At 44.0% G+C, this 18048-nt stretch overlaps 1 protein-coding gene across 1 annotated transcript in view; it reads left to right on the top strand.

Moving 5' to 3' along the window:
• Window positions 1-17226, top strand: part of LOC105560448 (lachesin-like) — a 148754-nt gene extending 131528 nt beyond the window's left edge. The window contains exons 7-9 of the mRNA XM_012009578.1: window positions 7645-7764; window positions 7984-8154; window positions 16110-17226. Coding sequence (XP_011864968.1) covers window positions 7645-7764; window positions 7984-8154; window positions 16110-16363 — 545 coding nt within the window. The 3' untranslated portion in view covers window positions 16364-17226. The remainder of the gene's footprint in view (window positions 1-7644; window positions 7765-7983; window positions 8155-16109) is intronic.
• Window positions 17227-18048: the final 822 nt, after the last annotated feature.

Raw genomic sequence — 18048 nt, 5'->3', positions numbered from 1 at the left:
TCATAAGACGAAAGTAGGACAAGCGTGTTCGTCGGAGGAAATGCGTCAAGATTCGTTTTTTTACCGGCCGTATACAGCACCACGGTTTTCCGCGCGCCAAGACGTTTCCTCGAGCAATCGTCCAGAAGATGTAAAGTCCGCGAACTGCTGGCAGTAGCCTTATCCACGCGAGACACACTTCTCGGTGTAAAACGAGAGAGGCGTCTCGGAGGGAATACAAGGTGCCGCGGCAACGACGAAGAAAAGCGTCGCTTGTACGACGAGATAGCCATTGTCGCCTTTCCTTGCATAATTTCACCGTAGCGAAGACGGGAGAGAGACCAGGGAGCTCTCCTCCGTAAAAGCCGGAGATGGAGAATGACGAAGACCACGGCTATAGGAGCGGGAGAGGAGAAGGGGGGAAGAAGACCGAAGGTAAAATACTGCTTAAATAACAGGCGCGTAATGGCGACGAGGGTGAAGGAGAGATTTCACAGGGTGAGATGGGGTGTCGGGGAGGGGCGTGAGATAATAAAATTACACTCGGGACGACGGTGCAACACACCCACGTTCATACCTTCGACCCCACCCGCCTGCCCTTCCGAAGGTTTAGCGAGAAAGGCGGTGTGCGCAATAAGGTTCCGTTCAAATTGCGCGAAAACGAGGGTGAATGAAGACGCGCGCGAAAACGCGCTATGTCGAAAGAATGTCGTAAACTCAACTCCCCGTTTCATTATGAAATCAGTCTGGGTTACCTATCTCTCGTAACATAAAAGGTAAAGTTTAATGGATGAAGAATCAGCTTGTATAATATTTCATAAAAACGACATAAAACTAAATGAACAAGTGTTTCATGCAGCTTGTAACGGAACAAAATCTTGGGCTCCGTGACCTTTAAAGAATATTTTATCAGAATAAAGACGACGATGCGATAATAAAAAGTATATATGCGTACAGCAAGGGCGGCGCAGTTTGGCTGTAATTTGGCGTAAACCGCGGCAATCGTTAATTGAGAAAATAAAAAATGAAGACACTTTACACGAGAAATTGGACTCTAAATCTTCTTTTACACGAAAAATCCGATTTCGAGATAAATTCCCATACATCAAGAGACTGTACACTCGTTAAAAGAGCGTAACAGTAAAAGAGAGGGAAGGCGAGTCGTAGCCCCTCGTTGTGGTGGAAGCGTGGTGTGACGATAGCGAGTTAAGCCGCGGTTACGACCGACCCGACCGTGTCTTAGACCCCGGTGGAGGAGAGGTAATTCCTCGGCGGAAATTGGACGTACCTATGTACGTAGGCTACGCTCTGCCGGCGCGGTTGTACGATATCGCACCTGGCCTCGGGCACCCGCGATAAGATCGTGCGATAATCGAGTTTCATTGAAATACGCTACAGACGGACCCGCGTCCGCGAGCTATCGCCGCGAATTTCGCGCGACCAGCGTGGGATATTGCGGGTAGCGAGGTGCGGGCCCGCTTCGGTTGATTCGCGGATACGGGACTGTTCGTGGCAGACGGCCGATTGCCTCAAACGATCGCGTGACGCGCGGGTACCAAAGTACTGAACTTCCTTTGAAATCGCGGAAGAATGCCCGCGGAATCGTCGGCAAACGTCGTTCGCGTGCGATTACGCGATTGCTACTTTGTCGTCGACATACGCGCTAATTGTAAGGCTCGCTGTGTGAAACGTAGGCACCTGGCATTATATCATATTTTTCACATCGTCTTGTGCCGTTTTATATTTTCTTTCCCCCTGCTCTCAATCAAATCTCGCAAAATCAGAGAACAGTTTGTAGATACGTTGAACCAGTTTGTGCCATTAATGCGGCTACTGTTTAACACCGAGGAGACTCTGGTAATCATAAATAGTTAATACAATACTTCCAGACTTCCCCAAATAAAATTGTACCCGCGCCTCACGTTCGCTCGTCATCGGCATCCACGCGACAGCAGAGTGAGCAGAATGGAAGTTCCCTGTTAGTTAAGGACTCGGGAAAAGAGAGACCGAGCCCTGATCTAATCATCGCAAGATGTGACAAGCTGAACTTTACTGAGAAACTTTAAACACCCCGCCGTCCGCTCCGGTTTTAACTTAGTCCCAACGTTTTAACTTCTCCGTTACATCTCTCGCGACTTCCTTCCTCCCTCGTTTGCAACTTTTCTACGGAACTCGGACGCGTAATTACGCGTTAGATAAATACGGTTGTACACGAGGGGCTGAAAGAGGAACCGCCTGAAAAGCGACGCGACTAGCCGCATCGCAATGCGAAAAGTACACGGAACATTGCCGAGTCTCAACACGGTCTTAACATTGCTTCTAACAAAGAACTATTACGCCGGAATAGTATACGTGGTGCGAGCGTCATAGAAGGGGATGGAGCGTTATCTTATCACTGCAGGAATATCAGACGTTAGGTCCTCTGTACGTTCAAACGAGAGAAAATCTTGTCTCTCGTGGACCATAGGTTTCCCACTCGCCAAATGTGTGAATGTGTGTCTGTGCATGCGTGAGCGAGTACGTGTGTGTGCGTGAGAGAGGGAGCGAGACCCGCTAATACAGGTCCGATCCAAGTTGCTGCTTGGCCTGGAAACACAATAACGGACCTCCCTAACATTTGTAAGTTGAATCTATGTGATACCGCTATTCGCTCCTCTTTTAAGGATAATTAATATCGTCCCGATTGCTGTCCCTCGGGATTACACGTGCCGACCTGCGTTACAATCAACAAGATGTTCAATTGCGAGATATTTAACTTGGGTGATGTTGTCACTATCCGCAATTATTCATTCGCTTACTGTAATTTATCCTTCGTTTGAGTAAATAGCGGTTTTTCTCGGTGTGCTCGTAAACAAGTAAGCCGTAAAGATAAACTTCAAGTAATTTTGACAACTCATTGAAATACTGAATTGTAAGCAGGTGCGGTATAGTGAGTGCTAAATTAAGAGACTGCTAGATAATCCTTCGTGTTGAACGTACAAGTCTTTTCTTTATTTCTGATAAAAAATAACATATTTTCTTTCAAAAGTTTGAAAGCAGGCGCCACAAAATTTGTCACAACGAATATTGCTTATCACGTCCAACTTAATTATTGCGGAAATCGATATGGACATTATTTATCTAGAGGGCATTTGACGCGATATTGAGAATTGCACGCTGCGTTAGTGCATTAAATTATTACGCAACATTAAATTGTTGCACCGCATTAGACTAGAGTATGAACGCGACGAATGCAATTTCGCGCCACAGGTCGCATTAAACGCCTCGAGGCACGCTCGCTGCGCTTAATTAGCGGAGGCGGCGAAAGAAATTAGCCCGTACGGCTTACTTATTTACGAGCTCGCGATTGTGCCTCGCGGTCGGCTTCCTATTTCAGTTCTTCGGTTCAGATCGATCGGCTGTCCATTTTGCAGCGCAGATATCGCATCCGCGAACTCATTTGATTGATGTTCGACAAGCTTATTTTGGCGTCGCTATATTTATCGGCGATACCGCATCGTGAACTTGCACACGTTACCGTATAACATCCAGTTATGCAGTTACTGCATAAACGTGATATAAGATGTCCCATATTCTCGAAAATATTCTTGGCTAAAAATACCCCGCAAACAGTCTATTGCCAGTTAAATTTATTGCGCCAACGGAAATCTTTAAAAGTATAAATAAGGAGAAAAGGTAATTTTTCAAGTTGAGTTTTTTTAACGAGAAATTAATTTGACGTTCCAAAATCAAAATTCCCCAAAATTTTATTATTTATTCAAGTCCACTCAAGGAAACTTCGATTGAAGCTTAAAAGCCAACGGCACACGATAGTATTTTTTTCTTCTGGATTGCTTACGAGAGCCAATCAGGATGCAGAGTTTTAGATCGGGTGACTCGAGGCTAAATCGTGATTGGCTCTCGTAAGCATTCCAGTAGGAAAAAATAGTATCGTGCGCCGTTGGCCTAACTCTCTAAAAGTCACTTAGTGGATTATCACTGATTTCTAGACAATAGCTAACAAATTTGCAACAATAGTTTCAGGACGTATGTATAGCGATTTGAAAGATCTAATGAAATAAGAAACAATTGTATCGCAGGAAATTATATCAGTATACGTTTATGTATGAGACGGTATAACCGATTGATTTTCTCGCCAAGATTTTATCGAACAATCAGTCTGTCAATAAACGGCAGTGCGCAAAATGTCCGGCGACAATTTGCATTTTGTGCAATTACTTGGCGACGAAATGTCCGACGTTGAAATGTCGCAGCGTATTTACATTTCGTCGAGCTCGGGCCGCGGGCTCGTTCACAATTAAGAGTAATGTCGAGCGATCTCGCTGTTTGTTATCCGCGCAAACGCCGTTACCTATCGTCACGCATTGAGTTAAACGTTACACGAAGAATTCCCAGCGCGAATATTCGTCACTATCGCACACCGCGGGCGCGCGTGTGCGCGCGCATGTGTGTGTGAAATCAGTGCCGTGAATTTTCAGATGGATCGAAAGTTTGCGCGTAAATCCATCGGAAAATCACGCAACGGGTTTGCGAGACACGTCCGGGCAAATCGGGACAATTAAAACTCCCTCTTTCTCTCTCTACCGTTGCGGCCAGAAGGGATTCATAAATCAATTCTCGCGACACAACGCGCGGTTGTGCTTAGGGGCGAAAACGTGATTCAATTCGGCGCATAATTGTTCGCCCGGAATTGCCGAGAGTCCGCGCATTCGAATTAACACGCGCCGAAGTGCCTCGTTGTGTCGTGTGTGTTTCGTTTCAATAATTCGTCCCGCACTTTCCGGCTCGTTCGCGTTTTGCAGCACGACGCCGACAACGTGCGTCATAATTACCAATTATTCGTAATCGCCCCGCAATTATTATTATCGCGATCGCATCCGGATTTACGTTTGACAAAAGCGTTCTTCAGTTAATACGAATTCGATGCACGAATAATTAAAATATCACAGTTTGCCACTCCTTGAGAGATTTATTAGTTGGATCATCAGTTCAATATGTACATTTGGTATTGTTAAAAAAAGGATCAATGTAGTGAATAAATTACAAATTGACGAATCTTTATAGAACACTGCCAGCCGATCGAAATATGGATCGCGCCAGCACCGTCGCGAAACTTCGAGGAAGGAGCGCCTAAAATCGCGTTATGACGAAAAGTAGCGGGAACTTTCCTCGTAGGAAAAGAGTTAACGTGCGAAATAGATTTTTTTTTCTTCCGCGAAACTTGCAACGCCGAAATTACCCGATTTTTATTCCGGGGTGTCGATACGTCTGACTTATGGTTATCCTACCGCCCAAACACTCTGTGTATTCCCCTTTCTCATATAAAAGTGTCGTCGCGGTGCTTCTGGAATCTTCGGTGTGCACAAGCGCGGCGCGAGCACATATATTTCCCAAGCGGCGCTCGAGATAAAGAGTCGACCAAGACCCGCCGAGGAAACGGCCAGTTTATCTCGCGCCATCATCTTAATTTTCTGTTACTACATACATAATATCATCACCCGGCATCCCGCCCATCGATATCGCCGATGTAATCTTTATTACCAGCGAGTGCCATCTTAGACAGCGTTATCTTTTAACGGCAGCGATACAGAATCGTTAGAGACTGTAATGGCAAATTTTAGACCCCGCCATGAATACAGACAGTCCAGCCATGTTTCATATTTCTATGCAAATGCATATTCTTAAATTGTCATACGTATTTCTCAGGAATGCATTGCGTAAAAAGCTATTGATGCGATCGAATAGCCTGCTTACTTCAATTGTCGTCTATGCCGTGGCTTAAAATAGAATTTTCTCACATAGAAATCTCTTTAAGAGGATCCCTCAAGGCCGAGGGCTTTGTTGGTGTGCGCCATCTAAACACGAAACGCAGCATACATGAGCACACGGACACACTACTACGATACATCACACCCATACATAAACGCGAAAGTTTAATACTAACTATACTCTTATTTTAAACGTCTAATCCCAATTTAGAGGGTTTCACAGTAATTCTACATGTCATCGAATCCTGAGAAACTCAGTTTCATGTGAGTACAAGTTGTAGAACTTTTATACGAAGCACAAGTATGACGGAGTGACAGTTCGCGTCTACAAGGTTAGGTTATATGTGATCGATTATATGAATTTTGTAATTTTTACTCATTTTTGGTATAAAATTGGAGTTTCTCGGGATCATCAATGCATATACTGTAATTGTACGCAAGCATTTTTGATTCCATGAATTTAATACGACGAAAGGTTATAACTACGAAAATGGTATTCTGTCGGTAATACAGACATACTACGGGATCCTCTTAAGTTGCCAGTAATAGATAACAATAATCAAGCTTTTTGGTCGACATTAACCGGCCAGTGTTTTAATACAGAAAATTTATTGCGACAAATATTACCTCAGCCAGGATTCGAACCTGGAACTTCCCTACTCTCTAGGCAGGCGTCTCACCAATTCGACCACTGAAGCATGTGGTAATATTTGTCGCAATAATAGTATAAAGATGATATCTTCGCGTCTATTTTTCAACTTTAAACTGCGCTCCGATTCGGGTTGTCGGCAGTACACAGGACTGTCGATACGCGATTTTAAGTAACCTTTTCCCCTTCTAGTAGGGAAGTCCAGGTTCAAACCCTGGCTGAGGTAATATTTTTCGCAATAAATTTCCTGTATTAAAACACTGGCCAGTTAATGTCGACTAAAAAGTTGAGAAGTTGATTGTTAGAATTTTCTTAAATACATAAAACGTATAAGTACATGCCAGAAGTCATTTCGTTAGCTTTTGCACGAATTATATACTACGGCGGTCTAAATTGAACCCCGGTACGCACGAAACTGGCAAAACAAAAATTTTCAATCTAATATACGTCAGTCATTATTGGTGAAAAAAATTATACTCTTTTATTCTGGTTATGACGTGAGCAATTACGTCGACTTCATTAATAGCAACGACGTGTCGGATTATGCCGTGAAATGCGAATTGATGATATGCAGAGAAATTTCTCTTGCATAGAGCGCGCTAGAAAAGAATTCAATGAACTGCAGGCTAGCCTGTTTTCCTGGAGGCAGAATTTCACGTCGGCGGGGTTAAGTAGCCGCTGTAAAACGCACTGTAAGCGCTTTGTGACGACACGACGTTTGGCCGAGCTTCGGCTGAAAGAAGAAGTGCTCGGCGCGGTCGCCTGTTAAAACGTAAGCAGCTCACGAAAAGCTGCTTACGATACTCGAAATGAAAGGCAGTACGACGGTGCCATGAGGCAGCGCGCCCGCGCGCGCCCGCGCGCGCGCGCGCGAGACAGGGGGGAGGGAAAGAGGAAAGGACAGAAAATGTGTCCTTTCCGCTTGCTCGCTAAATGACGATCTGTCAGCGTGTTTCATTAGCGTGAGGTGCTCATGTTGCTCGCTAATGACGCACTCGCACAAAGGGACCACAATGTAACTGCGAAGTAAGGCGATTGAATTGTGCAAGTGATGCAACTATGTTTCCCTATCTCGAGATCTTCGGTTTAAAGCAAATCGGAAAAGTATCCTTTGTGGCATTACGGGCGATGACGTTCAATTAGAGAAATTAGTTCGCGGGGAACCGCGCGCGCGCGCGGCCGTGTGTCGCCGATGTGTGCTGTTGTTGTTAGCTTGATCGCGTCTGATCAGATCGTTATGGTTTACAGTCCACCCGATGGTCCAGGTACCGAACCAGCTGGTCGGGGCTCCGATCGGAACTAACGTCACGTTGGTCTGCCATGTGGAAGCGTCACCTAAGGCCATTAATTATTGGACTCGAGAAACGGGTAAGTAGAACAGTGCAATCAGTGTAGTTCTTGTCGTTCAATTGACTTGAAAGATAGATTGCTCGTCGGTGGGGAGATTTCGAATTATTCTGAAAAGTATATCGTAGTTGAGAACAGAGATATTTTTCGGAAACTATCGGCAATGACGTCGACCGATAGGAAAATTTTTCAAAGTGTGCAACTTCTTGTCGATTTAATTTCTAAAACGTGTTTCCGCAGACGAAATGATAATCACTAACAGCAAGTACACGATGACCGAGGTGAAGACGTCTGTGTACAGCGTGCAGATGCGGCTGGTGATCATGAACCTGCAGAAGCACGATCTGGGTGGCTATAAGTGCATCTCGAAAAACTCCATCGGCGACGCTGAGGGGAACATCCGGCTTTACGGTGAGTTTCCGCGGTTAACGCGTACGACAAGGGCGAAAACAGGTCGTAAAGTCTCTCTACGCGAGGCGAGGCTTCCGGAAAGTCTCGGGGAAACTTGCGTCAGACGCAAACGACGTTCGTAACGCCACAAACTCTCGTCCAGGGTTAATGCATTTATTATATATTTCTTTAAAAAATTAGCAGTCGGTTCAAAGACAGCCCGGACATAGGTAGGGAGCTCAAAGGGCCTTCCTGAATCCCGTCACTGGGTAAAGCGGCTGGAATTTATTATCTCGAATATCGAGAAAAAGCTAACTCGACGATATTAACAGAATAAACTTATTAATGATTATTTTACAAATACAGACTTTACAGATTAATTTACAAATTCAATAAAAAGTTCCATATTGGACGAATTTTTGCACGAATGCCTGCGGTTGGCTCGCATTGGCCTTCTTCCCCCCCCCCCCCACCAAAAGAATAAACTATCGGAAATCCTGTTTACGAAACGTAATTTTTTCGAAGGTTGAACTGCGCGCGCAATATATTCGTGTATCCATTTTAAAATACCCAATGTCACTTCCGGAAGCGAAAGTGCCTTTCTACAGGGAGCATTGAAACAGCCCTGGATAGATCAGAGACGTGTATTTGATTGTTGCGGAGGACGGTCGCAGTTGCACGTGCTCCGGCAGCGAGGAAGTACGGCGTATCACTGCGACTTCGCCGTTTCCATTACATGCGCGATTTAATACGTCGCAATCTCGCAGGAACGATCGACGGCAACGAGCGTCTCGTGTATTACGACGGTATTTTTCTTGTCGCCCCGTAACGATACGTCGCCGTAAAAATGGCGAACGGTTAACTTGGCGCGTGGAATTAAAGAAACGGACGTCCGCTTCCGCCGGCGCTGTTTGCTTTCGTTTATTCATCGCGAGCATCGAGCGACCGAGTGGGGTGGGCAGCGTTAAATCCCTCGTTTGTAAAAGATATACGATCCTTTTCAGCTCGCAAGTTCAAGGTTTTATTCCCGTCCTCCTATTATTTCTACATGGCTTAGCGCGAATTGTACAGCGTGGGGTGGAAGGCGGTGATAAAATCGAGACTGTAAAGTGAAAATCTGGGCAGAAATATTTTACATGCACTTGTATAATATTTCTGAACGCTAACTCTCGTCGTTTTGGTAATCCTCGGAATTTATCTCGAAGAGACCGCACGGCTGTTACTGTAAGGGTATCGGTATTTGCGAAATTAAGTTTCCTCTTGAGTTTTACTATTTAAGATATCGGAGAGACCGGTCGGCCGCGAGACAGATTGGAATTTCCGCAGTTTCTTAGCCACGTCTCCGTCGTAACCGTAAGTTATTTCACGACGCAGATAATACTGTACTCTTCCGTATAATATTTATGGAATTCGCTTCCATTGTGTGTCTGCGAAATACCACCACCGACCGCCGCGGTGCACGTCCATGAAATACCTAAGTCAGTAATCTTCAAAATGTCTTTGCGATATCGGTTAAAACATGATTACAATCCGCCCTCCGCTGCCACCCTCCCCAGGATCCCATTCTTAAAGCTTTTAAACTGTCGTTCCATAACAATAATTTTACACACATCCTACGGTGCAGCAACACATAAGTCGCAATCGTAAAGTTTCTTTAAGAATAACAACGTAGTACTATCTTAAGGGGATGCTGGAGTGATTATGCATTTTTTGCAGCTTTTGCATCTAGAAACTAGTCTGTTTCTATTAGACTAAAGCCATATAATTTGTATATTACACATATGTTTTCACGAATTGACAGTTCTGATGCAAAAGGTGTAAAAAGTGCAGAATCATTCCAGCATCCACTTAAAAACATGAAAAACAAATTGTAGTGATTTAAAATTATAAAAGATGTATGCGCTCTTAGAAGAAAATATTCTGTAAACTGAGTGCAATTATAAGATTTTAGGATATGAAATTTTTGTAAATTTCGATCTTAACATCTCGTACATGCATATTATTTTTTTACTCTCACATGCCTCAGTTTTTTTATTATTGGAGAATCCTAAACTTTAGGTAAGATTTTTTTATTTTATCAGAAATAACTTGGTCGACATCGTCCTGGTTTTCTCTTTCAGATTTGAAAATAGCCATAAAATTACTCCCGGTAACGAATACAAAATACGTGTAATTAGAGGTAAAGCTTCGGATAGCGCGGCGATATCTCGCATTGTACATCGCGGCGGATAACGCTACGACCGCAATAAGTCTTCATGAGTGGTGCCCCATAATTTTCCACTCTGATTGAACGTTACGATCCGTTTACGGCGCGTACAGGCACCCCTTTTACTGTCGAAAAACGAATGAAAAAAGGTGCATTTTTCGCGGGCGACGTGGCTCGACGCGGTCCTCTCGCCGGCGTGTCATCAGCCGTAAATGCGGCCATAACTTCCCGCTTACTTTTCTCGAAGCGCGTCCTTATTTTTTCACAGTTTATTTACCGGATTCCGCGTCACATAATTTTCTGCTTTATAGCACGGGAGAAAATTCAGCGAGGCTGCGAACTATCCTGCGCCCCCGACACGAAACAGCGATCAAGTGTAATCAATCCATTTTACGCGTCAGAATTTTCAAGCAATTTTTGAGCTGTAACACGCGGTTGGCTGAATCGCGGAGGATGTAATCACTGAACGGTGGAACACTGAGGCAAATGCGGTACTTCAAGTGCATCCCTGAAATTATTTGACCTGAATTAAGCAGCGCTTCCCGATGATCCCGAAAACCGTTCTACAATTACGCGGGGGTCTTGTAAAACGACAATTTTGTTTTACAGACTGGTGACAGGTCAATTTTAGTAACGTTAAGCGAAATGATATTTCTGCGATGTATTATTTCAACGACGTATGCCGGATTCGGTCGCGCTATTCTTGACATGCGTCGCGGATTATAAACGGCAATAGAAAATTGGTATGATGTACTTAGCGAACGTGACGAATCGATTCATTATACTCAATCCGACGCCTTTGAATAAATGACGAGATAGATATTGATCGAATTCCGAGTGACCGTAATAACATTGTAACGCAGCACGGAATGTTCTCCTAGGATTATTTCTATGTTCGGCATTATTTTGCTTATTCACAAAGGACGCGATGCGTAATGCTCACGTTCCTGCATTATTCATACGCTTTACTATATCACGATCTTCTTTAATAAATAATTCAGCGCCGCGCCTGTAATTTTCGCTTAATATTTTTGAAAACATATCGCGATACTTTGTACGTTTCCTGCTGAAAATGGGGCGGAATGAATAATATCAGTGGTCCTTCTTGTCGAATTAGCATCTTTGTCGAAAATGCAACTTTCATAACTCTGCAAAAGCTTCCACCGTCGCTCAAAGTTACGGCAACGCTGCTAAAAATTATTATATTATCACGATTGTTACCGTTGCGAGATTTACATTCGTATTATCGCGGCGAAAATTCTGCACGTCGCGCGATTGGAGCTAAATTCCAGGCGAGTTATTGATGAGATGCGTGCGTAAAATTACGAATTCACACGCGACCGTGCAATCCGCATCTGCATCCCTGTGCGCACGTCGGAACACCGCAACGCAGATGACCAAAGGCGTAAGGGAGATTTAAATAGCCGTGGTAATGAAATTACGCTATTAGAACCTCGAGGAATACGCGAAACTTGTCCGTCCCGACTTTTCAATGAATAAGAATCGACCAGTCCCACGGTTTATCTCTCTATCACAGCGCGAGTAGTGGAGCGGCGTAACAAGCCGGACAAAACCAGGCCCGGTATCTGCGAGTTAACTACCCCCGCCAGCCCGTGAGCGCGCGTGCAGCCCTAATGACGGCAATTTTATCGCGCTGTCGTGTAAAGAGCGGGTGTACGCGAGGAGGAAGCGCGCGATGTTATCCCGGCGTGCTCGAACTTCTCGTTGAAGTCACGCGATCAGATAAACTCGAAGGATTAACCGTTAAACCGCCGGTGTAAACGGGGCGCGAAGAGCCGGGAGTGAAAAGAGCGTGCGCTGTCTACGCCGGGAGGGTGATTCGGTAGATTTAAAGGCGCCCGTGCACAGGGCGAGGACGAGAGGTAAGCTACGGAATGCACGGGGGACAGCGGCGGCATGTTGGAGCGTCATGTCGAGCGTCATGCCGAAAGTCCGCGAAACAATATCCCAGCTTTCCATCCGCCCACCTCGCCTACCCCCTGGCCGCGTCGCACCGGTTTTTCGTGTCCTCTTTTCCGCCGTTCTTCCAGGGATGTTCTTGTCACAGATTGCGCGCGGTCGGGATTATGGATTTACTTTGATAAATGAGGACTCGATATCCGAGGCGTAACTCCGGGATGAAGATCGCGTTGCTTTAAATTATAAGTCTGCGGGTTTGATTTCTCCCGTGGGGCGTATTATACAAGGGTATCCTCGATATTCGAAACTCCCTCGCTGTATCCTGTGGCGTGTCACAATTTAGAGGATGAGACCATATTACGTTAAAATGATCGGCACTGTTTCCATTAGAAAAATTGTATCGCGGGCCTCCGATAATTTGAAATGCTTCAGATATCCGTGCTTAACTGTCGGCGTGTCTTCCCGTCGCAGTTTCAAATTATCGCGTGGAAGAACGTGAAAGATACTGCCTTTTCGTCTAAAGAAGCGGCGGTTTTTTCCACACAAAAAAAAAGTATTATCGCTAATTTCGAAAGCTGTTGGAGATTTCCCAAGGATCGCTTGCGTTTCCAATAATGGCTTCTTCTAAATCAACGCGGTACGAGCTGCCCTCCGTGAAAAAAGCGCTGCGAAACAATAGCGAAGATCGTCGGGGCATCACGTCTCCGGTTAAAAGACCGCGAAACAATATCTAACCTGGCCGCCAGCCCGCCCCGTTATCTCTCTTCTTGCTCCCCGTCGTCCCGGCCCCGCGTACTCCCCGTGTCTCGTATTAGTTATCGTTTATATCAGCCGGCCAGACAAAACGCGCCGTCCGGAATTGGGTGAGCCATCTGTTGCCAGACATGATCGATAAAAGTCTGCCAAGTGTTATCAGTGCTAAACTGCTATTTAGACGGGCTGCCGCACCCTCTTCCACTTCTACTTCTTCTTATAGTTCTTCTAACCGCCGGTCTACCGCAACCTGTCTCTTCGTTCACAGCTGTATACGGGGTGTCGCAGACTCGCCGAGATCAATTCTATTCCCGGAAGGAATTATGTGATCGCCGTAGAGTCGATTTTTTTGCCGAAAGAAAAGCCTCGGGCGGATGTAATTATAATGACAATATTTTTCGTAAGAAATTTTACGTATTATTAAAAATGCCAGATATGTGGTCAAGAAAACACTGACATTGTTAATTACTGCTGGCGACATTGCAGAATATTTTTATTGGTATAACGAAAATGTGGCGAGCGCTTTAAAAAAAATCTAACGCAGGTAGATTTCTAGGTGCCGCAACAAAAATTTGTCGCAATTTTTTGTATCTGTTAGACAATTTCTTGTAGCCTGCAAAATTTACAGCAGCAACATTCTGGTAATACCTTCTGGAGAGTTTAGCTTTCATGACTACGCAGTTGAAAAATTTGTGTTAAATTTAACAGATGTTACATGTCCCAAACGGTCCATACAAAATTTTCTGTTAATTTAACACAATATGGATATGTTAAATAGTCACACTAATACTCTGTTAATATTTTAACACAAAATAAATGCAAATCTCAAAATAATTTGAAATAAATTTTGTGTAAAATTAACATATTTTTAATGACAAAATGAATTTTAAAAAATGTCATTTTCACATTTTACAGATGTAATAAGTCAAATGACGGTTCGAAATCACTCTCACTTATGTTATATAGAATAAAATCGACATTTTATTCTGTAAAGTTTAACAGATAAATTTTGTTACTAACAATATAGAGCATATGTATCGTGTCAGATTAAAAAATAAGTACACATTGTGTTGTCTTAACATTTCTTCAGTTATTTTCATGATTTTACATTTGAGGTCAATTAACACAAGAGCAATGTGTTAAATTGGCACATGAATGTGTTAAATATTTAAGACAAAAATTATAACCGGTATTTTCTTTAACAAAAAAAACACAAATTTTTCAACTGTGTAAATATTAATCGTTTACATTGGATAAAAATAAATTTTGGTATAGCTAGAACAATTTTTGTAAGGAATATAAGTGTATACCACAATCAAACGTTATAACTGATGGGCGTCACAGAAAGACCTTACCACCGTTCGCTAACAGTTGAGATAGAAATTCTGTTTCTGTTATTTAAATTGATTAAATCAATACAAATGCGATTTCGCAGTATTGGCTATTCATTTGTGTATATCTCAGTTATTGTTTCGTACCTAGAAAATTGTTGCAAGATCATTTTCTTCGGTGAAAGAAAGGTCTACGCGTGTTGAAATTCCAGTGTAATAATCGTGAATTTTCTACGCGAGACGAAACCGTGAGATTTTTGTACCGAGACTTTATGTTACATCCGGATTAAATTCATTAGCAATATTGCTCAGTGGGATTGGCCGAGCAAAAGGAAAATTAGGATGAAAACTGCGCCTCGCGGCTGCACAGTTTGAGCGCCTCGTAATGAGTAAGTAGCAAAATGACTAGCGGGGAGCGCACCTAATTCAATATCATTGAAACACGATCTTGTCAATTAGCTCTGTGATTTCGGTATTTAGTAGCTCCATCGAAGCTATATAATCAATATAGGAGCTAGACATTCTAACGTTACGCGAATCCGATTACGTTAATATTATTCCGCTCGAATAACAGGACATATCTCAACATATATAATATTCAATCGAATCTCGCCAATTATAATTAAATATTAATCGCAGCTTTCAATCGATCTATGAATTTCCCATTGATTTTCAAGTACGTGTTATTTTACGGAACGGAAAATATAGTCTGAAAATGATACGATGTTATAGGAAGACTTGACAAAAACAACAACTGCGAAGCTCTCATTGTCAGTGGCGCTTTATGTAGATACAATTTAACCATGTGTTGCGAGGATTACGTCAGTACTGTATCGAACTAAGGGTGGAAATTAGCATCAATTATTTGCCAAAGACGAGCAAATCGTACCGATTGATCTCCTAACATGCGAGAGATAATGGTGTCTCATATCGCTATATACGCTCCCCCCCCTTCCCCTCCGTGACATCACGTTTCCTACTATCACGTATCGACTTGCTCATCATTCGCTCGTTGAATTTCAATGAGACGTGCCGCGGATATTAAGCATCGCTGAAAAATACGCGAGAGATGTCAAAGACAAGGATGTATTCAGGGGAAGTTCGTGTGATAAATACTAAAAAAAGTATATATATATTTCCCTTTGAAAAAAAATTTCTCCGAAGGTAAAAGGAACAAAAAGGGTACCGAGTCGATTCGTTTTCCATTGCGCGCGACAATGGCGTCGCACGAAATTCCAAAAAAGAATTCTCACTTCACTTTTATTCGCCTCGCGCGTGTCGAATGACGTCGAGCGTGAAAACATCGCGCGATACCTTCCATCGTGGTTCTGCACATGCGGAAAAAAATGATATCTACTCACACAGGATCGCGCCGACTACTGGCTGACCACAGTTGAAATAATGTTTCGACGATCGTGCCTTGAATTCGATAGCGAAGGAACTGCAAGCTCGGCGCTCTCGTTGCACGTGCGTAACGGAAGTATCGACAACTCTAATGTTCTCCACATCGACTCGGCAACTTGTTGTAAAAGACCGTTTAATCCTCGCGTTCATTTAACTCTCCTCCTCTCTTTCTCTAAGCACGGCAACTTGTTCAAAATAAGCAAAACTTCGGGAGAATGACAAGCGGAGAGAGGGGCTTGCATTTTTAATTTAATTTTTAGATAATCGGGAAAGTTGTCGAACAACGTATTCTGTTGCAACAGAATAATTTACGTTATTCGGAAAAATATTGACGCAACTCTTCCCTACTTGTTATGTCGCAGACATGGAACTACCTAAACACGCGAAAAAGGCCGGCGACCGGCGGTCAGAGGACGACGCGGGCGATCCGATCGGCGATCGCGATCACAGATTGAACCACGTGCATCAGGGCTCCCTGAGGGAAACGGGCTCGACCCTGGAACCAGCCTTCGACACGGACGACAATTCGGCGTCCACAACGTCAAGAGACAACGCGCCGCCGGCGACGATCGGCATCGTCCTGATCGTGCTGCACCACTTGCTCGCTTCGACGTAAGATAGACGTAAACCTATTTACCCTTAAACGCAAACTACGTTTACCACCGACTCGATTCGCTAACCTAAGGAGACTGCGAGATAGCGGCAGGGTAGCTCCGTCGTCTCGCGTTCTCGGCAATCCACGACATTATTGCCGAATCCTCCGTATCGATGTCACGAGACGATATTGACGGGACATTAATCACAATATTTTATACGGAATTCGATTACTGTGCGCCGTAGTGCTGAATGGTACGAATACGTCCAAAAATATGGCAAAGCTCGCTAAAGCCGCCGAACGAAATTCTTCCAGCGGAAATCGGGGAAGGTAAATTGACATCTCGGCTATTATTTTAATCTCTTGCGCGATAACGTTACACCGGCCCATTTTTTCCAAACGACAACGCAATTATGTTTCCATTATTTATTTTATTCGTGACAAATGACAGATTAAAGTTACATTCGCGGATTCGCGGAGTCTTTATCAACGTCAGCCCTATGCGGTAATTAAATACCGTCGGCTCGAATTCTGCTGATGAAAAAAGCGCATTTCATAAAATTAAAATATGATATGCGAGAACGAATGTTAATAATAATGTCCGCATTCACATAGAAATCACGGCAGCCTGGCGAGCTCAAAAAGCGCTGAATTAACGAGCGACATGTTAAATTATTGTATGTTCTACGTAATGCTACACGTGTCACATAGACGGAACCAGCCGACAGCTAACGCACGACAGTGCAATATGGATGACTTTTATATTTAAAGGAGATATTTTCAGCAAGGTGCATTTCAGTTATCTCCGTACATCTCGGAGACGCATTTGTATAAGACGTACGGTGAAGTCTATCCTTCCGCTGTTGGCAGTAACATCGACAGCAGAGAACAGATTCATTTTTCTCTTGGCGAAATTGCAAGGTAATTTATCGGTGCTGTGGAAACTTATTAGTAAATTAATCTCGCACCTCAGAAACTTGGTCACAAGAAAGACGCGCCGAAGAAATTGCTGAGAGAAATCATTAATTTTTTTTTCATTATAAAAATCAATGTGACTATACATTACGAAGTCTGGCGATTTCTTTTATATAAAAGCAGTCCATATTTCGTACGGCATCGATCCAATATGGCCGCTCTTCCGCCCAGTGCTCGTGAAAATTAACAGCCTAGCGAATATCGACGAAACGTTAACGGCAGACCGAAGATCGTGAAATTTTGTTCGTGTCGTCATCGTCGAGCTACGGCTACCGCGATTATCCGTCTACGGCTTAACGAGATATCTCGTTAGTTTACCGTGTCTCCGCGCCACCCCAATGACATAATTATTAAATCGCCAGTTCTTTTTTTAACTCGCGTCCGAAACGTCGGATCACGGGCGAGAGGCGGTTACACGCGAAATCAATTACATAAACGTCGTTCACGTCGAATGGTCACCGACGCCGGGGAGGAAGTGCTCCCGAGAACGGCTGATGCCGCGAGCGAGAAATCGCGTGTTTAATTAACGCGCGTATTTCCATCGAGCAAATTTCACATTAGACGCGACCGCGCGGAACGAAGTGAACATCGACGTCTGATCCAGCGTCGATTCTGCGCGATCGGGAAGCGAAACGCCGCGCCGGGCCTTCCACTCGCGCCCGTGAGTACGTAACGTCTCGCATCCCCGGGAAATGCAATTTCGCATTGCGCGCACACTCCTCGAATCTTTA

This window comes from Vollenhovia emeryi, unplaced genomic scaffold (assembly GCF_000949405.1).
Source record: "Vollenhovia emeryi isolate VEMERY1.0 unplaced genomic scaffold, V.emery_V1.0 DF939230.1, whole genome shotgun sequence".
Taxonomy (NCBI): domain Eukaryota; kingdom Metazoa; phylum Arthropoda; class Insecta; order Hymenoptera; family Formicidae; genus Vollenhovia; species Vollenhovia emeryi.
This window is presented reverse-complemented; position numbering and strand designations above follow the sequence as displayed.